Source organism: Brachionichthys hirsutus, chromosome 22 (assembly GCF_040956055.1).
Source record: "Brachionichthys hirsutus isolate HB-005 chromosome 22, CSIRO-AGI_Bhir_v1, whole genome shotgun sequence".
Lineage (NCBI taxonomy): Eukaryota > Metazoa > Chordata > Actinopteri > Lophiiformes > Brachionichthyidae > Brachionichthys > Brachionichthys hirsutus.
In genome coordinates, this window is record NC_090918.1 from 4,753,631 (window position 1) to 4,774,226 (window position 20,596).

Below are 20,596 nucleotides of genomic sequence, written 5' to 3' on the forward strand. Positions count from 1 at the left end.
CATGAATTAAAAACACCCAAAAGTAAACCTGATGTATTAAATATTCTTGATCACCAACGAACTAAGTTCAGATCCTCTTTAAATGAGTTGTAAATAGTATAAAGGGCTACAAATATCTGGTTGTGTATAAATTACTGAAATTATTCCTGGACTCTGGATTCCAGCATTTACCAGAAGAGAAACATGGCGGCAGCAGGAGGAGGAGGAGCAGCCGCAGCTCCACTCACACTGGGAGGAGGTGCGGGGGTCAGGGAATGAGGGCCTCCAGGCCATTTATACTTCTACCTCCTCAAACACAAAGACGGGAAGCGTCTCTTCCTCCTCTGGGCCCCGCCCTCCTCCTCCTCCCGCCCTTTGGACACAAGCCGGCCCTCTATTGGTCCGTCATGCTGGTTCCTCGCGCGGGTGACGGTGGGGGGCCAATCAGGAGTTACAATTTCAGACGGACAGGATAGAGAGCCAATGAAAAGCAGCGTGAACTGAGGGAGGGCGGGGCCGCGCGAGGACGTGCTCGGAGAGTTGACGGGCAGCGATGGCGGTCAGCGGACTCGATAACAACGTCACGGTGCGGGCGTTATAGAGCGGCGGGGAATGTTTGGGTCGGGTCGGGCCGGGCCGGGCCGGGACGGACGGGACGGGACCCGACAACATTCGGGCGGGTAGAACACAGTAGCAGCATGAAGAGACTGCAGCTATGCTAGCGGTATATAGCATGCATGTCCTGCAGCTATGCTAGCGGTATATAGCATGCATGTCCTGCAGCTAGTAAACCACACCGGTTACGTAACCCTCCCCCTTTTATTTTACACCTGCCCCAGTCCCTTTATCCTACCCTTAACCCTCTCCGGCCTGGATGTTGGATAAATTCCCCCGACCCTACAGTACCGGCTTTCGACAACCAAAAGGGAGGAATTAGAAAGGGGACTTCCCTTTGATGATGATGATGAACATATTTATTCGATAGGATGTTACAGTACAAGTACAGTCAAACAGTAGCATGTATTACAGTACAAGTACAGTCAAAAAGTAGCATGTATTACAGTACAAGTACAGTTGTGGTCCTGTTTCCGGTTGCGGTAATGCTAACATTACCCTACTTTTCATATACAATATAATAACACTTTTTAGGGTATTTCTAGCATTCTGCTAGCAGATTCCACATTCTTTCAGTGTTTGTGCTATGCTAGGCTACCATTTTTGTTCTATATATATATTGAAAGTACTTCTGAGGAACCTTCTATGAATCCACATTTAGTTTTTCAGTAACTAATCACGTAAAGGCTGAGCTAACTTTATCTTCAGGATTTTGTGACGCCATCTTTAAAATGTCTAGCGATTTTTTAAGCTCCATCAGCACCGTGTCACCGTCCGTCACCAGAGCGTCAAAGCGTTCCCGAGCACTGTAGCTCCGCTGGAACGTTTCATGACGGCATTGGTTCTTTAGCCGTTAGCTTGCTGGACGTAGCCGTAAGCTATTGCTGTTATGAAATGCTTATCAAAGACAACATTCACTTTTATCTGGCTAGCTAAAGTGTCAGGTGACCTCCTCAACACTGACTGATCAAACAGAAAAGTACACTTTAAACATACACGTTCGTTAGCATCAAACACGGAAATGCTAGCTAGCTGGCAACCTAGAAGTTGAAGTTGACAAAGATTTAGCATCTTTAAAATGAAAGTTTATCTGAATCTTCTTTGAGAATATGGAACTATTTTAGGAGATTCAATCTCCTCGCAGACGTCATGTAAAAATGTTTTGAGGTAAGGTTTGGGTTCAACCAATAACGTCGTACGAACGCGGCTGGAGGCCGCTAGGTACGCTAGCTGCAACCAGCTAACAGTCATAACCTCGGTAAGACTATCTTACTAAATCATTTTAAAATCCTAGACACAGAAAAACAACATAGTCACTGAACAAAGTACAGACAGTTTCAGTAAAACAACGTTTCCATGGCAACAACGGATAATCAGGTTGGTTAAGAGCTTCCTTCAAACCAACGAAGAAGAAAACGGCAGAGGAGACGTTCCAGTTTCAGAAAATGTACCTTCCACTTTCCTTCAACTTGCTCTGCCAACGAAGGTCCTGATTGGTTGTCCATGCCATCCATCACACATAAAGTCCCGCCTCCAGAGTGCTCTGATTTCAGGGAACTCCCAAATCTCAGCTCATACCTGCTGAGAGCTAGCTGTGTTATTACACTTCCTGGTTTAAGAGCTGCCGGGGCGGTGCACACTCATTGGCCGGTTCCTGCAGATAGGCGGGGCTCACACAGACTCAAGGCATGATGGACGAACTCGTACTGCTCACCTGTCTGGATCATACCTCCCCTGCATCAATAGATGAACGGCGTTATCAGAATTCACCCGTTTGTGTTAGTTTAAATACATGCTAACATCGGGGGCGGGGCTAAACCTCTGTTTCCATGCTAACATCGGGGGCGGGGCTAAACCTCTGTTTCCATGCTAACATCGGGGGGCTAAACCTCTGTTTCCATGCTAACATCGGGGGCGGGGCTAAACCTCTGTTTCCATGCTAACATCGGGGGCGGGGCTACCTGTCGGCTCGGAGCTGGCAGGTGATTCGCAGCACGTCCACCACGCCCTCCAGCTGCAGCTGTTGACAACCTATTGTTGTGGCAATGAAGCAGCCGGTCCGGCCAATCCCAGCGCTGCGGGCAGAGAGGAGCGTGGGAAATGCAGTCACAATAAAACGCCATCCAGTCCGAGCTGGGCTCCCCGTGGCTACCTGCAGTGGACGATCACCGGCCCCGGGGCGGCAGCCGCCCGTCTGTCCGTCTCCACGTCGGCCGCGAGCTGCAGCAGGGGCATCGTGGCGTCGGGGGTCTTGTGGTCGGGCCAGGAAGTGAACCAGTAGTGCTGCAGCACGCGGGTCTGAGCCCCACACTGCACACACGCAGACGTCACGCCGGTGACTCCGCCCACTCAGCCTCAGCGCCGACAGGTGCGCCGTACCTTCAGTGTGAGGCTGCGGGCGGTGAAGTGTTCACGCTCGCTGAGGCCGTTCACCAGCACCTCCACCTGTCCGTAGATCCCTCTCCTCTCGGGCCAGTAGAGGACGCACTTCTGATGACAGACCAGCTGGTTGGTGTGCTTAACGGCATCGCCCAATCAGATGGCGCGGACGTTACCTCGTTCTTCTCCTTCAGCTTGGTGATCATGACAATGGCGGGCGACGCCTCCTGCCACGCCATCTGCCAGAAGTCGTTCACCGTGTTCACCAGGGGACCCTGCGTGGCGATGAAGGCCCTCTGGTCGCCGCGGTAACCCTGTGTAGGAGCCAATCACACAGCAGCGTTGCACGTCCCCCTCTGGTCTGTGATCCGGATCCGGCGCTCACCCGTATGTAGTTGGCGTTGATGTAGCAGCTCAGCTGGTCCCTGCGGGTCCCGGTCTTCAGGATGACTCTGGAATGAGGATCTGGTCCGGAGAGCAGAGCAGAAACAGATGCTGCCGTCTGATTGGACGGTTCAAGGGCTTCATTCGGATCCCCTTCAGATCCAATCTGAACCTGGTCTTGAGCTCCTGGTTCTCAGATCTAGTTCTAGACCTGGTCCTGAAGCCCCTTACAGACTTCCTGGTGAGGAGCCCCCCCCTTCAGTCAAAAGACGTTGATTCTAGACTCTATCACTTTATCTAAACCCCGCCTCCTAGCCACGCCCCCGTAAAGAACAGCTTTAAGTGAGCATTCCACACTGTTGATTGGCCAGAAGGAAAGCCTCCGGGTCTGTAGCCCTGCCTCCTCTGATTATTAACGGTCCTTCTCCCTCTAGCCCCGCCCACACACTGACACACTCACTGGGCAGGATGCTCTTGTATCTGTTCTTGGTGCCGTGGTTCGGAACGTCCAGCTCTTTGGGATCAATGAAATTCATGGGAATCTCCTGAGACCAGACGCCAGCGTTGGAAAAGAGTGGAAGAAGAAACACCTGACAGGTACACACACGAGTATTTATACTGCATCAGCGACTCACGGTGAACTCGGCGTGGAGTCTCTGCGTGCTGGTGACCACGTCAAGGAGCTGTTGCCGCGTCAACGGCCTCCCCGCCGACATCAGGTACTCCCTGGAAGCTGCCGCTCTGGGGGTTACCACGGCAACGTTCAGGGGCTCCACGGCGCTGAGAGCAGACATGTCCAAAACCAGAGACACGTTGGAGCCCCGCCTACAGAGGAAGATAGGACGCTTTAACGAAACCACGAGAGCAGCTTTTAGATTGATTATTGATCAGATCCTTCTCGTCATTTATTTCTGTCTGCTGCCTTCCTCTCCAGGACGCCGGGACTTCCTGTCCGATTGATTGCTGATTGGCCACTGTCCAATCACACAGACACACAGACACACACAGACACACAGACACACAGACACACAGACACACACAGACACACACACACAGACACACACACACACACACACACACACACACACACACACACACACACACGGGTCGCCGCAGCCCGACTCTACTTGTTTATTACTGATTGATCAATTATAACTGACATGAAGGGGCGGAGCTATGTCAGGAAGTTACCTTTCTTGGAGTCCAGCGGAAGGTTTCATCCTGAAGGGGGAGGGGCAGGGCTTTAACTTGTTGCTGACGAGAGGGGCGTGGTCACTGCCGCTGACGACATGGATAGGGGCGGGGCTAGGAGGACAAACACAGTCACACGTGTTGCTTCCTTTACTATGTTCTTACAGCTACGCTGTCAGGTGACTCACCTGGGCAGAGGGATGACAGGAGGAGACGGGTGGCAGGCTACGATTGGGTGCTGTGGCAGGATGGGCGTGGCTCCAGCGTGGACCATACTGCCTGATGCCACAACCTGGAGAATATCAGAGGCTCGTTACGCCGCGTTTCTAACGTGTGGATGGAAAACGTATGGTGGTTCTTACCGTGGTCCCCTTTGACCTCTGGGCGGAGTCTAGCAGGACAGGTGGGGTCAGGTGGAGGTTAGGGGGGGGAGCTTTTAGTTCTTTGTCAGAAAACTGAACCTTTTCTTTGAGTCGGTATAAAACCTGGAGATCAAAGAAAGAATCAAAGCTGTTCAGCAGGCTAGCAGCAGGCTAGCAGCAGGCTAGCAGCAGGCTAGCTAATGAGAACAAACAGACGGTTAGGGCTGGCTTCTCTGGGCCGCAGCGCCGCCGTGTGGAAGCAACGTGACACTACACGCATGTGCTCCATGGGTTATGACATCATAAACACGGAGGCGGAGCCGGGTTCGAGTCCTCTCTGTGGCGTTTCTATGTTCTATCCGGCTTTTACCATCAAGCAGGTGATGACGATGATGAAGATGGTGAAGAAGAGGAAGACGACGTAGAAGCTGTCTCGGTTCCAGACGTAGTCCCAGTGCTCCCCCTGCAGGACACAGTAAGTGAGTCACTGAGGCGACGCCCACAACGCCGCCTGGCTACGAACACGCTTCTATATGACCCCCCCCCCCCCCACACACACACACACAATGGCAGGACGTAGCTCCGCCCCCTGTGAGCCGTCCTCGCCAGCAGTCATCACAAACCACATCCCAGTTCAATAAAGTTTCTTTAGCCAGAGCCCCACGAGACATATCTGATCAATATGACGATCAATCACTGATCGCTGCAGCCTCTCTGATTGGTTCTTTTAATGCTGACATCATCAGACACTCACACACCTCCGGTGAGACTCCGGCGACGCCATGGCGTCCGAGGTGACGGCCGAGAGTCCCGACGTTCAATGATTGGACGATTTCTTCAGCTGGGCGGGGCTCAGAGAGTCCCAGCCTATCAGAGGAAACGAAGAGCTCGATGCCATTCTCCTCCTGTAAGAGCCATTGATTAGTCAATCAAACGTCTGCAGAACCTCCACAGAACCGCTACAGAACCTCTACTGGACCTCTACCGGACCTCTACTGGACCGCTACTGGACCTCCACAGAACCTCTACTGGACCGCCACAGGACCTCTACCGGACCTCTACTGGACCGCTACTGGACCTCCACAGAACCTCTACTGGACCGCCACAGGACCTCTACTGGACCTCTACTGGACCTCTACTGGACCGCTACAGAACCTCTACAGAACAGCAACTGGACCGCCACAGAACCGCTACTGGACCTCTACTGGACCTCTACTGGACCGCTAGAGAACTTCCACCGGACCTCTACTGGACCTCTACTGGACCTCTACAGAACCGCTACAGAACCTCTACTGGACCTTACCGAGTGAAGCCGCCGACATCGCCGGTCGTCCTGCTGTCGCCTGTCAGTCACAGCTCAGGGATCCTCATCCAGCCATTCAATGATCTCTGATTGGCTTAGAGGGGGCCGCAGCTCAAGCTGCCACCTGATTGGCTGTCATCCAGGTAATTCTATTATCCTGCTGCTTCCTGTTGGGATCAGACGCTATTTCTGTCTGAGGGGGGGGGGCAATTCGGACCAATCAGAACGGGGGGGAACAGCACAGTTCACCGACGCCCTCTGACCTCCTGATGGTCACATGACCAACCACCAGCCGCCGCTTTAGATCGGCCTACTGATGACATCATATGACATCAGCACCCAATCAGGAAGCAGATCACTCACCGCGGGAACCAGGTGCTGCGGCTGGCCGCCGCCCTCCTGCTGAGAGCGAGCGAGCGAGAGGCGGGAGGCCGGCATCCCTTCGGCTAAATGGGCGGGGTGCCGATGATGATGATGAGGGTTGTGGGGGCGTGGCCCATGGCGCTGTGGGTGGAGCTCGAGATCGCCAGACAATGATTCTGAGGAGAAAATACAGAGTTAAATGTTTTCATATTCTGACCAATCACAAACAAGATCAGCGATGATTGGCTGGTGGGCGGAGTCAGGCGGCGGCTCAGAGGTGTGACAAAATGATCCCGTCACACCTAAGGGGGAGGAGCTACGGAACATGTAACACACGGATCTAACTGGGACCCAGTTCAGTTCTGTTCACCCGGTACGGACCGGCTCGGCCCGTTATTGATGAACACAGATAAAGATGATTGATCCTAAGCCGTCGGGCTGCAGGCGGGGCGGCACCGAGCGGCACCAAGCGGATCAGAGTCGGCTCGTTTACCTGCGCGCAGCAGCTGAGTCCACGCCAGACACATGATGAAGAGGAGCCCTCCTCTTCCTCCCCTGCGGACCATCCTCCGTTCCTGCAGCCCGAACCCGAACGAAGCGGAGCGGTTCGGACCCAGAGATCCGCTCCCTGCCGCGAGGACGGACCGCCGCTGAACCGCGGGGGGAGGAGCTTCAGGTGAGAGGAAGAGGAGCAAAGGGGCGGAGGAAGAGGAAGACGTCAAGCCCAGAAATGCTTGAAATGATTGAATCGCTTTATTAATATTTGATAAATGATCTTTACATTTTGTTAAATAAAAATATAAAACGCCATGACGTCACGCACACAGATGTTAGCGTCAGGCTGTGCTGAATAAATCAGACGGCCCCTCCCCCCGCCACAGGTGGTCACGTGTTGCTACTAACCCCACCTGATTGGTCGATGTCATCTGGATCAGTCAGACTGGAGGATCTGGTTTTGGTTCTGGTCTGGAGCATGATCCACATCAGCCTATAGGGGGCAGCAAAGTATAGACATGCAAACACACTGCGGGTTGTTGTTTTTATTTAACGTGTTTATCTCAAACACACACCGGAAGTGAATAAAGCAGGCGTTTATTACAGTTCATTCTTTAAAGACCTTTTTTCACTTCTGATTATTTCCTGAGCTCAAAGAAAGTATTTTATAGAACTGGGTCCAATCCGACCGGAGAATGAAAGACCCGGATGCATTTGGTCACGTGTTGTTAGAACTCAATGAAGTCTGATTTTGACCAATCAGAAGAGGCCTCGCCTGGCTGAGGACAGGTAAGATGATACTTCCGCCCAAAGCAGAGAAATGACCAATGGGAGCTGGAGGCGGGAACTAAGTCATTAAGTTCATCACGTGATCCAAACACCGCGCTGACGTCAGTGAAACGTGTTTGCTTGTTTGTTTGTTTTATTTTATTGAACAAATTTAAATACAGATTTACAGTGAGGATAATAAATATAGAAACAGAATGGGGATATTCTGACTGCGTGGGGGCGGGGCGGGGGCTGACGTCACTTCCAGGCTCTGTTCTCTTCATGTTCGGGCATGCCCCGCCCCCCTGCCCCAGGTTCCTTCACCCTCATGAAAATATCTAAAGTGTCCCAATTCTAACGGAATGCCCCCCCCCCCTCTCTTCCTCCATCATCATCATCATCATCATGTCCTCGTCGGCGTGGTTTACCGGAAGCACCGCCCTCCTGCCGGGCCGTCCCAGTGGCATAAAAGCGCCGCCCCGCCCCTCGCCCCCGCAGTGTGTCACCTTCGCTCGAGCGGAGTCGTTACGTTACTTTGAGAAGCTTTTTACCTGTCGCCATGTCTCAGGTCAACGCCTGCCTGAAGCGCACCTTCATCATCTTCAACATCCTGTTCGCGGTGAGTCCGCCCGGCGCCGCCTCGCGCCACAAAGATGGCCGCCGGCGGACGAATTAAAAGTGCGTAGCTCGGCGCGCGAGCGTCGACGTCACAATCAGCTGCTTCAAACTCGCTGGAAGTTTCTGCCTTCGACCGGACGAGACGGAAGTCAAACAAACGGGGTTACCGGGACCGTTTCCGGGTCTCTCCCGGGGGTTTTTACCTGAGGCGAACTTCCGCGTCAGGAACGTGTTTCTGAAACTAGAGCCGCGTTTATTTTATCGTTTTTATTTAACGTGTTAATCTTTAATTTCCTGTTCGATTCGGTTTCGTTCCGTGTCTACGTCACGCAGGAACATGACGGAAGTAAAGATGGGGGAGGGGGGGCGGGGGGTTCTCCGGCCTCCATCCGGTCGGATCAACGATCTGCTTCCTGCCTTCACAATAAGAGCAGCTGGTGAACGCTTTATTTTGAAAGGTTGAGATGAGCTCTGACGAGCTGGTCCGGAAGCAGCGGAGTGTTTATTGATCGCTGATCAGGAAGCGGCCTTGAACGCGCCTCCTCTCTGAGTATTGATTATGTATTGATCGTCCTTCCCTTCAGATCATCGGCGCCGCCATCCTCATCCTCGCTCTGGTGTCTCAGGTCTTCACCAACGTCAATGGAGGCGAGAACGTAAGCCCCGCCTGCGAGGCAACGTGAGGGGTTTGTAGGCGCCGCCCTTAACCTGTCGCTCTGCCGCCCCCAGCTGGAGGGCCGCACTGCCGGCCTCATCGCCCTCTATGTGGTGGGCTCGGTTACCGTGGTGATCGCCGTCCTGGGAGCCTACGGCGCCCACAGGGAGAGCAAAGTGTGCCTGATTCTGGTGAGTGCCGGTGACCTCGCGGCGGTGACCTCGCGGCGGTGACATCACTTCCTGCTTCTCCTCAGTTCCTGGTGTGTATGATCTTCGGCTGTGTGATGACGCTCCGGACTGGAATCCCCGCCGCCATCGCCCGGGCCGAGGTACGAGTCGTTCGGCTGCCGGCGTCTCCCGGTAACCACGGTAACGGTGTCTGTGTTCGTAGCTGCCCGACATGCTGGAGTCCCAGTTCCGGAAGCTGCTGCCTCTGGACCGGGCCCAGCCCGCCGAGAAGAGGATGGCTGAGAATCTGCAGACCCAGGTAAGGCGCGAGCTTCCGTCGCTTCCTGTCGGGCTGCTGTCCTGCGGCGCTCACTTCCTGTTGCTCTTCTTCTGTGGTGCCCAGCTGCACTGCTGCGGTCTGTTCAGCTACGAGGACTGGGAGGAGAACATCCCCGACTCCTGCGTGTGTAGCGAGGAGGCGGAGCTGGAGGGGAAGTGTCAGACTGTCAGCTACGAGGTGAGTTTAAGCCACGCCCCTTCCCCCTGAGCACGCCTTATAAGGGCCTAACCACCGCTTGTCTTTCACAGGTCCTCATGCTGGCCCGGACGTCCGTCTACACCAAGGTGAGATGAGCGTTAGCCCGATCAATCGCTCTGATCGGTCGATCGATCACGCTCTGACGTGCGCTGTCCTCCGTCTGCAGACCTGCTTTCCCATAATCCTTCACTTCGTGGCGCTGGTCACCGACGTCATGATCGGCGTGGTCTTCACTCTGGCTGCGCTGGCGGTGAGTCCCGTGTCCTGCCACTTCCTGTGCCCTTCAAAATAAGAGCCTGGTCAGACTGTCCCCCTGTCCCCCGGTCCCCCTGCAGCTGCTGGGGATGGTTCTGTCCACCGCCATCATCGTCATGATGCGCTACCCCAACGTCCGCGCCATCGTGCTGCCGGTGCCCACCATCTTCACCACGCCTCCCCCCAAATACCAGGAGCTGCACAACCCGCCTCACTACTAGGGGGCGGAGCTCCGGTGCCTTCTGTTACTGACGGCTCTGAGCTCCAGAACCCCACCGGTGGTGGTGGGGGTGGGGCCTGTACATGGTCACATTTCCTGGTTTGTGATCCGCCATCTTGAGATGATGAATGAATCAATTTAACTTCTGTTTAGCCTGAAAGAGCCGAGTTCTGACTAGTTTCATTTCTTCTGAGTCCGGGAGGACCGAGTTCTGATCCGGTTCTAGGTTCCAGGCCAGAACCCGTTAAAGTGAAGCAATATTTAGATTGATCTGACTCGTTTCCTACTGCTGCTGTAGAACCAATAAACTATTCAATACCGAGTCCAGCTGGTCACATGATTGATCCCCCCGTCGGTGTAAATCCTGACTAGCGTTCCATCTTTACAAAAACACTCGAGACAATTCCACCAAAGGTCTTTGTTCCAGAACGTCAAGGACAACGGCGAGTATTCCCCGAGGAGGAGGAGTACAGAGTATCGTGTACAGAGGAGCATCAACGCCGTAGCGATGGAACGTATTCAATCACTGCTCAGATTCTATTCAGCAGGAACATGCAGGTATTAAAGTCTGTCCATGAGGAAGAGGAGGAGGAGGAAGGGTCTGTGCAGGGGCTCAGAACGACAGAAGAGACCGATCAAATCAAGATGAATGTTAAACGGCTGATCGGATTCATCTATGAACCCCAGATTTGATGCCTGCAGCTTGACACTCGTCCTGCAGGGGGCGCCGTTTCACCGGTTAGTCTGGCAGCCTCTATCATTTCTCTACCTGATCTCCTCCCCCCAGCAGGTGGCGCTGCCGCGCTGGCTCAGAGCAGAATCGAATGTTTTACTCCAAATTAATCTTCATGTCGTGAAACGGAACTTTATCGGCTTTTACTGATGCGTTTTTTTAACTTGTTTTAATTCACGACTTCAGCGAAACAAACGTGAAGTTCAAAGTGCTGATAAATGCAACTTTCCAAAGTTAAACTAATCTACTTTTATTTTGAAGGGCACACTGATTAAAACAGATATATATATATATATGATTTCCCACAATCCTCAGCAGCCGAGACAACGTGTGTGTGTGTGTGTGTGCGCGCGCGTTAGCCGGAAGAGCAGCACCCTCCAGTGGGCGTGGCCTGTGGATCATCAACAATCTGTACGCCCCGCCTACCGGACGCCGATTGGCTGGCTCCGTTGCCCTTCAGCCGCTCCTCTGCCTGAGCCGTCTCCATCATCCCTAGAAACACAGCCAGTTTATCGTCATGGCAACAGACGCCAGGGGCTCTCATTGGCCGACCACCAACCAATAGAAAGAGTGGAAATTACAAACAATACAATCTATTGATGTTTCCAATCAAATAAAAATGGAAAGGCTTTAGCGTGAGGCCACAGCCAGCTGCCGCGTGATTGGTCCTTACGTTTGCACAGGTCCAGGAACAGCTCCTCGATGCCTTTGTTCAGCTTGGCTGACGTGTGGTAATGTTTGGCCCCCACCGACCCGGCGTAGCTGCAGAGAGACGCCACTGAGCGCGCTCAGAACAAACGGCATGACGTCATCGTGCAGCGACGTTACCTCTCAGCCTCCGCCTCGGACACGTTCCGCTCTTTATCCAGGTCCGTTTTATTTCCTGCAGAGACACGGTTCAACCTTTATTGACAGCGACGCAACAACGTCTTCCGTCCCGGCTAATCCCCGGCGGCGTTTCTTTGAGCGTAACGAACTACAGGAGACGCCTCCCAGCTGGACAGCGCTAAGCTAGCTGCTGCTGCTGCTGCTTCCAGGTTTTATGCTAAGCTAAGCTAAGCTAAGCGTCATAGCTTACCTACTATACATAAACAGATGTCGTTCCCCAACATTTTCCTCAGCTCCTTCACCCAGTTCTTCACCTGAGGACAGAGACGAGGACACTAGTACGAGTACGAGTACGAGTACGAGTACACAAACCCGTGTACTCGTCACAGCACAGCGTGTACCTTCTGGAAGGAGTCCTGATCCGTGACATCGTACACGAGGACGGCGCCGTTGGAGTCTCTGTAGTAGATCGGCCCTAAAGCGTGGAAACGCTCCTGACCCGCCGTGTCCTGCACGCACACACACACACGCACAAACCGCTGTGTGTAAGTGTGTGTGTGGGGGCGTGTGTGTGGGCGTGTCTTACCCAGATGGCCAGGTTGACCCTCTTTCCTGTGATGTTGAGTTTCTTGGTGAGAAATGACGCCTGCAGACAAACAAACGGCAGCTTTTAGACGTTTTGTCTCCGAGTCCAACAGAAGGACACGCTGGGGGGGTCCATCTTCCCCCGGTGACCGGGCTACACCCTGGACAAGTCGCCAGCTCATCACAACCGTTTTACTTCAGAAAGAGTTCGAACGCAACAAATAGAAATATGAAAACTTCCCTTTAAGCAATAAAATCAATGAATTATTCAAACATTCGTGGCTTTGATCTTTGGAATGAAGCTAATCTAGTTATTGAAGACGCGCACGCCGATTATTGAAGACGCACACGCTTATTGACAGCCGATCTTGGTCGAGATTGAGGCGAAGGCAGGTGTTTCTCCGCGGCCAGGTGTTTCGCGATAGCCCCGCACCGCTCAACACGCGCACCCACGCCCAAACAAACACAGTTCTAGATCCCCAGACCGGACGGCCGGGCTAGGTTTAGCCGCGGCTCGTTACCTGCAGGGTCGTGATGTGTTTGTCGTTGAACTTGTTCTCGCAGTACCGGAGCACCAGCGACGTCTTCCCCACGCAGCCCTCCCCCAGCAGCACCACCTTGAACGAGTAAGTCCTGCCGCCCGCCGCCATCTCCGGCAGCCTCTCAAAGAACAAGCGTCACAAGCTAGCGTGCTAATGCTAACCGAGCTGGAGTCCTGCGCAGCTCACATCAGCTTCCGCCTTTAGAAAACCCGCTAAAATCAGAGCACAAAGGCGTCGACAGCATGAGAGACTCCGCCTCTTATCGATCCTGATCAATAATAGTGATGGAGATGGCTCTAATAAGTGAGCGTCTTCGCGGTTCAACCTGAAGTAAACGCCTGTGATTTTTTTTTTACCCCGCTAATGGCGTCTCTTTAAGCTACTAGTTAGCTGGCTAGCTCCCCCGGAGATCGTCTCTGCGAGGAAGCGATCACTCTGTGCTTTGATCTCAAGGATCAGACGCCTCACCTTTCGTGATTTTCTTTGTTGCGCCCGTCATTAAACAAGTTCTTTATTTCCTCCGCCATGTTCAAGGTGCTGAACGGCACGTAGGCCGCTGGCCCTGCATTCACAGCGCGCGGCCACCGCTTCAGATCGGTCAGGATCCGGTACCGACAATCCGCTCCAGAGTGAGACCTCCTTCGCGTCTTCTCCTCTCTGCATCATCACATGACGAAATAGTTTCTGTCACGGCGCTCAGTGGGGGGGCGTCACTGATCTGGTTTCACAATCAATCATGTGAGGCCTCATTAAAGTGTATAACAGCCTGACGTTCACGCGACCGGAAGTGGGCCATGTTCAGTTATTACGGTCGTTACCTCGTTCTGAATAATAAACTTGTAATTCCCATGTTCGTTGCTTTGTGATTATTGGTGCGAAACGAGGTGTTTAAGCGGATTATTTTCTACAGTGATATAAAAGAAAAACAAATATTTTATTTTGTTTACAAAATTACGTCAAAAGTAAAACCTTAATAGAAAGTGGCGTGTAGTCCACCAGGCGGCGCTGTTTATTAATGATGTTATTACAGTGTTTATTATGGTTAGTGCAGTAATAACTCCTCACGCGTTGCTGCTGTTATAAAATTGCACCACTTTTATTCGTTTAAGGCTTTTTAGTTTTTACATTTGGCTTCAGCACCCCCCCCCCCCCCTCCCGGATGAAACCAGTTCACCCGTTCCAACCCTGCTGGCTGATCTGATGACTCAGCAGAACAGAAGTGGGATTTGACCATGGGACTGGTTGGACCGGTCGAACCGGCTTCTCCTACATTTCGCTGGTCGTCAGATTCAACAAAAGTCTTTTTGCTTTTTGCAACTGAACCGTTTTGGTTTGCTCATCCATCACTTGACGTCTCCTAGAGACAACCCCTAACCCCAGAGAGTTAGCCTAGCGTAGCATAGGGGTGCAGGCGGAGGGAAAGTGCTAACATTAGCTCAATACAGTGATAAACATTAAGTCCTGCGTTAGCTCCAGTCTGTCAAACCTTTATCGGTAGAATCAACAGGAAGTGACAGCAGTGCTGCGTCGCCACGGCGGCAGACAGACCTTTAACCTGGGAGCAGGAAACATCAACATGCTGCTCAACTGGACCAGGACACTGACAGCAGTACCCACAATGCACTACAGTGCGTCCAGTAGAACTCAGAGGTCTAACATACTGGAACACAGGTTTAACTGTGGCTGCTGCTTCATAGGCCACGCCCACAAACGAAAGGGGCAGGGCTTTATCTCCTTTCATATGTCGGTCGTGTTATTAAAATAATATTTCCTTTAACAGGTGAAAATTAACCCATTTGTGAGACATGCTAGCACCAAAATATGTTTGAGCTACCTTCACTAATGCTAACATGCTAGCATTTACTTATAAATGGTTCATTTTCATCAGTTAAAGGTGCGTCTGATAATTAAGTATTTCCCTCCAGGTGTGTCAACAGTGATACTCTCGTGGTTAATAATACAGAAAAAAAACACGTGCAGAAAACCACACCCTCTCACCTGGGCCAAAGGGCATCACACACACACACACACACACACACACAGTCATTATAAAGGCAACATGTCCATCCCGAGCAACAGACCTAAAGTCAGCTCACCGTGTCATTGTGCTAACAAGTTAGCAGCTACGATCAGAAAGCTAATATTTCACAAACAGTGTGTTGGCATAGCTAGCATTCCCTTTTAACAATGCATTTAATCTGCCCCGAATACTAGGACCTAGCCCTTAGCCAACAGCTACCATTAGCATCTTGGAGAAACACTAACACTAACATTTTACCAACATGTGGATGACAAGGTTTGTAATGTGCATACTTTTACTAGCCGCTAGGCTAACAAGGGAAATGCAGTAGGAATTAGCTTTAACAATTATGGCAACCAAAATGAAACCCAACATTATGTTTCTCCCTGAACAGTGTCGGCTAATGCCAGTTAGCTCAAAGCTAGCAGCACGGTGAGCTAACCTGCTGCAATCCCACCCAGAAAAGCTATAATGAAAACAGGAAATGACAAAACACGCAATAATCACAGGACCCAACAGGTCCAACCAGAGCCCCCCCCCCCCCCCCCCCCACACACACACACACACACACACACACACACACACAGAGCCAGCCACACTGGGTATCCACGGCAACAACGTGACTGACAGGAACCTTCCCAGTGTGTAAAGTAAGCAAAGGATAAAGAGAAGACGCCACTCCCCAGAGCATGATGGGAACCGTAGTTTAAATGAAGGCCTGTGATTGGACATCCTGTCTTTGTCGTCGTCTTCATCACCACAGCTCCTTTTGCCAGTTGCTCTCATGCTCCAGGTGACCGTCTCCATCAGCGTGGCGATGATGTCATCACAGGTGACTGATGACAGACGCTTCAAAGGGGCGTGGCAACTGGAAGATGCGGTGTGATTGGTTGTTGGTTAGGTGAGAATAAAACTAGGAGGAAAATAAAAGCAAAGTTTACAAACAATAACAATAAAAGCATTGATATTTACCTGTCCGGTTTATAATTAATAACAAATAAGCAACAGAAGGACACACCTGTCCCTAGAGGAGCTGACAGGTGGACTTCTTACGGTTCTTCCCCGGAGCTGGACTCTTCCTGTTAATCTGTCGCACGAGGTCGTAGAAGATCTTTGGAGAGAGACACACACACACACACACACGCACTATTATCCTGCTGTGAATGACCTTTACATCCATCTGTAGCATTGACTCTGGACGAAGACTCCGGGACCATCAGGGTCCAGAGAGGACTCAGACAGCAGGACCAGATCCAGGCAGAACCGGGTCCGGGGTTCTGGTCACCTCGTTGACGTTGATCTTGCTCTTGGCCGACGTTTCCAGGAAGGCGCAGCAGTTCCACTGCCGGGCGAGGCCGTGGCCGGACTCTTTGCCGACGACACGCTCCACCTCCAGGTCACACTTATTCCCGACCAGGATCATCGGGACCTGCCGGGTGAGATGGAGGTCAGCCGGCAGAAGGAAGCGGATCAATAACCGGAGGCATCGTGACTGGTGTGTGTGTGTTTGTGGGTCGTACGTCTTCCGTGTCCTTCACCCGGAGGATCTGCTCTCTAAGGTCCTGAAGGTCATTGAAGGTCGACTGAGCCGTGATGGAATAAACCAGAGCGAAGCCCTGACCGTTCTTCATGTACAGATCCCTCATCGCCGTGAACTGTTCCTGCAGTCAGACGGGTCACAGACAGACAGACGGGTCTCAGACAGACAGACGGGTCTCAGACAGACAGACGGGTCTCAGACAGACAGACGGGTCTCAGACAGACAGACGGGTCTCAGACAGACGGGTCTCAGACAGACGGGTCTCAGACAGACGGGTCTCAGACAGACGGGTCTCAGACAGACGGGTCTCAGACAGACAGACGGGTCTCAGACAGACAGACGGGTCTCTTACGGTTCCTGCGGTGTCCAGGATCTCCAGCATGCACTGCTGTCCATCGACCTCCACTTGCTGCAAACACAGAGAACGTAAACTGAACGCTAGCTGAAGCCGGGTCAGCGGAAACGGGCTCGACCCGGTTTCCTGACGCTGAGGATCAATGGTAAAGTCTGACATCAACAGGAAGCGGATCAATAAACTCAAACATGCTTCCTGTCGTGTTTTCAGGTTGGTGAGACGACCGGTTCCTTCAGAAGATAGACCGACACAAATAGAAGAGAGTCGTTAGAAGAGAGTCGTCTGCATAGAGAAGAACCTCCGAACAAGGGTAGGGGCCCGAGGACCGAGCCCTGAGGGACACCATACATCGGCTGAGCAGGAGAAGACTTATCTGATTATGTTTCGCACAATTTAAAAGTATCCCAAATTCAAATTAAGTCACAACTTTTTAGCTTTTTTAACATTCTGGCAGAAATGAGCTCCGATGTTCCCCTGGGAACCCGCGGGCCAGCCGGGGTCAAGGCGGGCTCACCTTCCGGTAGGAGTCCTCTATCGTTGGGTCGTACTTCTCCACGAAGATCCCCTGAACGAACTGGACCGTCTGCAGACAGTTAAAGACCCGGTCAGGGTGGACCCAATCGGGTTCTAATGAGATCCACACCGGAGGAACTCACCAGAGCCGACTTCCCGACTCCTCCTGATCCTAAAACAACCAGCTTGTATTCTCGCATCCTGTCCGTGTCTGCTGGGCGAGAGACACAGAAACGCAGAGAGAGAGAGAGAGAACAGCAGTTCAGGAAGCTGTTCTTCGTTCAAGCAGGTAGCGCTAGCAGCTGCTAGCTATTGTTCGTTGAGCTAGCCAATGACAACACAAACACTGGACCGACATTAGCCGGCCACTGACGACAGGATAATAGCCAGTAGCTAGCTCGCTAGCAGGCAGGCTAACGGTGGTTAGCTTGCTAATCAAATCATAAATTGTTAAAATAACAAAAAAAGAGCATAAAGTAATTGGATTACTCAAATACCTTTAACACCCCCCAACGTTCCCTAACGTTCCCTAACGTTCCCCAGCGTTCCCCAACGTTCCCCAACATTCCCCAGCGTTCCCCAACATTCCCCAGCGTTCCCCAACATTCCCTAACGTTCCCCAGCGTTCCCCAGCGCCGTCGGCCATGTTCCCGGTTTACCTGAGGGTTCGTTCCGTGAAGTCCAGTCAGGATCTCACGCTTCTGATTCTTTCACAAACACACGTACGCTTCTCATCCGCAGGTAATAATTACCCAACATGCAACTGGGCGTGTTCACACAAAAACAGAGGTCACATGACGTGCACAGCAGCGGCGATGTCACAGCGCGTGTGTGGTTACAGCCAGACGACGCGAGTTAATGAGGGTCTGTCCCGGTTGCCATGGTGATAAGTATGTGTGTGTGGTCAGCGGGACGTGTGACAACCAGACATTAACATTTAACCAGTGTCCCCAGTCCGTCCAGTCAGGACAGCAGCGTCCCAGAGGACAAAGGACCAACATCACCATAAAGACAAAGACGAGTAGCAGAGGACGAGGTCTCAGAGGTGGACTCGTCCTCCACCCGGGCTGAAGACACGGAGGTGGACTCGTCCTCCACCTAAAGCATCACTATCCTGATTTGGGGGAGGGTGGAGCCCCAGAGAGCTGTTTCCACCTGGAGTTTCAACTGTACAATTGTCCGTGAATGCAGCATTGCAGGTGTGGAAGAGGCCCGCCCCCCTCCAGGTAGGTGCTGCAAGCCCGGACAGGTCCAGGAAGTGAGGAGAGGCCGCTGCTAGCGAGCTATGGTAAAGGCTGTTAGCCGTCGTTAGCATTGTTAGCTGCCATGCTAGCATCCGCTGCGGAGCAACAAGTAGTATCGGCCTCCTCCAGAGCTAAATGTCAGACACGCCCATGAACAGACGTGCAGACGCACTTTTTCCAACGCGCCGTGAATGCAACACGGTGTTCACCTTCTCACTGAAGACAGGCAGACAGACGGACAGACAGGCAGACAGACAGACAGCTCACTCCTCAATCCGGTCCCCTCAGCGGAGCTCCGCGGTTCTCTGGCCGCTTCAGAACACTCCCTACTCGGCCAGCCGAGGGCCGGGCGACCCGGAGGACCGGACGCGAACCGGAAGACGTGAGACAGGCAGAGAGAGACAGACAACCGCCATCATTTTAGCAGCTGTCTGTCTGTCTGTCCCCGTCCTCCTGCCGACGGGAGGACAGAAAAGAAGAGGAGAGGAGGAGGAAAAGAAGCGCTGCTCACCGTCATCCGCTCTGCTGCTCGCTCTCCCGCCCTCTGTCTGTGTCGCTCTACCAGAGCCGCTCCCTCCTGCTGCCGCTGCGTCCTGACGTCAGCCGGACGTGACGAACGGCGGCGCTTCCTGTCAATATCAATCAAGTCCAATTAAAAAGCACACATAACATTTACAACATTTACAACGTTTACATAGTAAACACAGTAATCCTATAATAACATCAGGTACCAATGACACCAAATACCTGAGTTAAACTTCACAGCACTTAGGCTTGGCTGAGTCAGTGTTCTGATGACGTCATTCCCTGAGTCATGCAGCCGACATATAAACCTGTATGACAGTTGTCTCAGCTGAGCATTAAGTGTGTTAACCCCGATATCTTCAAAGTAAAATACTATTACCCAAATCAGCGAATTCTTATGACATGAAAGACCATAAAATAATTTATATCGACTCAAAATATAAAAAAAACTTTATTAAGATGATTACTAGAAACCAATGAAAACACAAAAGGTGCAATAGATCTGGTTCTCAAACTTAATATCAGTAAACAGTAAATGTCTGAAATATTTCGCTTCTGGTTTACATTTACCAAATGTTAGATACGTTATTTTACCATCTTCAGAAGAAGCGTCAAATAAAAAACGTTTTTCTGTGACGTTCCTTCTAAACAAAATATAACACCTGGGAATGTTTCAAAAAAACATGCTTTTACTTTGAAGGCAGGCCAACCTCACGTGTGACGCTTCAGCCCCCCCCCCCCCCCCCCCCCTCCCCCTCTTCACGCAGAGTAACTTCGGGGGGGTTTTCCTGCCGCAGGTGTGATTCTGCTGCTGCCTGGCTCAGTGGCTCCAGACATGGGAGTCGACCCAACAACCATCGGTCCACCTCTGGAGTTTTGTCTTCAGGGATCCTCAATCGTGAATAGTCGAGTTATGACAACTTCCGGTTTCACCCACAAACGTTTATAATTGTTGGATCTTCAGATGACGCAGGAAGTCCTCCCTGCCTGTAGGGGTCAGTCTGCCTCCATCCTGGAGACACAGAGTCTGAAACAGGACACCTTTTTCCGTTCTCAGCGTCGGGTCAAAGGTCAAAGACGATGTCTGCCGTTTGGAATGAGCCGGCGTGTCGGAGCGTGTTGAAGAGAACACGCCTGGACAGACACAGCCGCGAGGCCCCGCCCAAACAGGAAGCAGCCGCCGAAAATAGCTTCCAGCTTCCTGAGGAAGTCTTCAGAACTTCCTGTTTAGCTGTTCTGAGGTCAGTCACATCGTCTCACGCGCCGACCCGGTTCTAAAGAGAACCGCCTTTAAAGTAACACAGCGCCGCAAGAGATGATGTCACTTCCTGTCTCCACCCTAGGCACAGCGCCACACACTGGACAGACTGATCGAGTGAAGGTTTGTTGTTGCTTCATTCAGCGGTTGCTCGGAGA

The 20,596-nt window shown here is 52.2% G+C and overlaps 4 protein-coding genes across 4 annotated transcripts; 1 reads left to right on the forward strand and 3 right to left on the reverse strand.

Moving 5' to 3' along the window:
* Window positions 1-949: 949 nt before the first annotated feature.
* On the reverse strand, window positions 950-7,142 carry ptprr (protein tyrosine phosphatase receptor type R). The gene is given in 15 exon segments (XM_068755524.1): window positions 950-2,328; window positions 2,556-2,669; window positions 2,747-2,904; window positions 2,974-3,084; window positions 3,150-3,287; window positions 3,359-3,438; window positions 3,818-3,902; window positions 3,993-4,182; window positions 4,549-4,662; window positions 4,737-4,840; window positions 4,911-5,033; window positions 5,281-5,397; window positions 5,669-5,815; window positions 6,577-6,752; window positions 7,070-7,142. Coding segments are annotated over 15 exon segments (1,824 nt in total). The 3' UTR covers window positions 950-2,234.
* A 1,156-nt stretch (window positions 7,143-8,298) lies between these two features.
* LOC137910649 (tetraspanin-8-like) lies at window positions 8,299-10,618 on the forward strand. Its single transcript, XM_068755026.1, has 9 exons — window positions 8,299-8,458; window positions 9,042-9,113; window positions 9,187-9,303; window positions 9,369-9,443; window positions 9,506-9,601; window positions 9,686-9,799; window positions 9,871-9,906; window positions 9,987-10,070; window positions 10,156-10,618. Exons 1-9 carry the CDS (start codon window positions 8,399-8,401, stop codon window positions 10,294-10,296), a joined length of 795 nt encoding a protein of 264 aa, XP_068611127.1. The 5' UTR covers window positions 8,299-8,398; the 3' UTR covers window positions 10,297-10,618.
* Window positions 10,619-11,160: 542 nt separating this feature from the next.
* Window positions 11,161-13,371, reverse strand: rab21 (RAB21, member RAS oncogene family). The gene is made up of 7 exons (XM_068755027.1): window positions 12,963-13,371; window positions 12,443-12,502; window positions 12,258-12,365; window positions 12,107-12,170; window positions 11,857-11,911; window positions 11,702-11,790; window positions 11,161-11,520 (listed from the first exon to the last, which is right to left on the reverse strand). The coding sequence occupies exons 1-7, from the start codon at window positions 13,089-13,091 to the stop codon at window positions 11,384-11,386; spliced, it is 642 nt and encodes a 213-aa protein (XP_068611128.1). The 5' UTR covers window positions 13,092-13,371; the 3' UTR covers window positions 11,161-11,383.
* A 2,194-nt stretch (window positions 13,372-15,565) lies between these two features.
* Window positions 15,566-19,202, reverse strand: LOC137910790 (ras-related protein Rap-1b). Its single transcript, XM_068755200.1, has 8 exons — window positions 19,167-19,202; window positions 17,555-17,622; window positions 17,413-17,481; window positions 16,896-16,952; window positions 16,524-16,664; window positions 16,289-16,432; window positions 16,022-16,114; window positions 15,566-15,916 (listed from the first exon to the last, which is right to left on the reverse strand). Exons 2-7 carry the CDS (start codon window positions 17,609-17,611, stop codon window positions 16,028-16,030), a joined length of 555 nt encoding a protein of 184 aa, XP_068611301.1. The 5' UTR covers window positions 17,612-17,622; window positions 19,167-19,202; the 3' UTR covers window positions 15,566-15,916; window positions 16,022-16,027.
* Window positions 19,203-20,596: the final 1,394 nt, after the last annotated feature.

Bases quoted from the DNA above. Each gene is read 5' to 3' on its own strand.
- rab21 (XM_068755027.1), bottom strand. From the start codon at position 13,091: ATGGCGGCGGGCGGCAGGACTTACTCGTTCAAGGTGGTGCTGCTGGGG. The intron at 12,366-12,442 runs GTAAGACACGCC...GTGTGCGTGCAG, and splicing joins GGGTCAACCTGGCCATCTGG to GACACGGCGGGTCAGGAGCG. The intron at 11,521-11,701 runs GTAAGGACCAAT...CTGTGTTTCTAG, and splicing joins GTTCCTGGACCTGTGCAAAC to GGATGATGGAGACGGCTCAG.
- LOC137910649 (XM_068755026.1), top strand. From the start codon at position 8,399: ATGTCTCAGGTCAACGCCTGCCTGAAGCGCACCTTCATCATCTTCAAC. The intron at 8,459-9,041 runs GTGAGTCCGCCC...CCTTCCCTTCAG, and splicing joins TCTTCAACATCCTGTTCGCG to ATCATCGGCGCCGCCATCCT. The intron at 9,907-9,986 runs GTGAGATGAGCG...CTCCGTCTGCAG, and splicing joins GGACGTCCGTCTACACCAAG to ACCTGCTTTCCCATAATCCT.
- LOC137910790 (XM_068755200.1), bottom strand. From the start codon at position 17,611: ATGCGAGAATACAAGCTGGTTGTTTTAGGATCAGGAGGAGTCGGGAAG. The intron at 16,953-17,412 runs GTGAGCCCGCCT...CTGTGTTTGCAG, and splicing joins TAGAGGACTCCTACCGGAAG to CAAGTGGAGGTCGATGGACA. The intron at 16,665-16,895 runs GTAAGAGACCCG...GTCTGACTGCAG, and splicing joins TCCTGGACACCGCAGGAACC to GAACAGTTCACGGCGATGAG.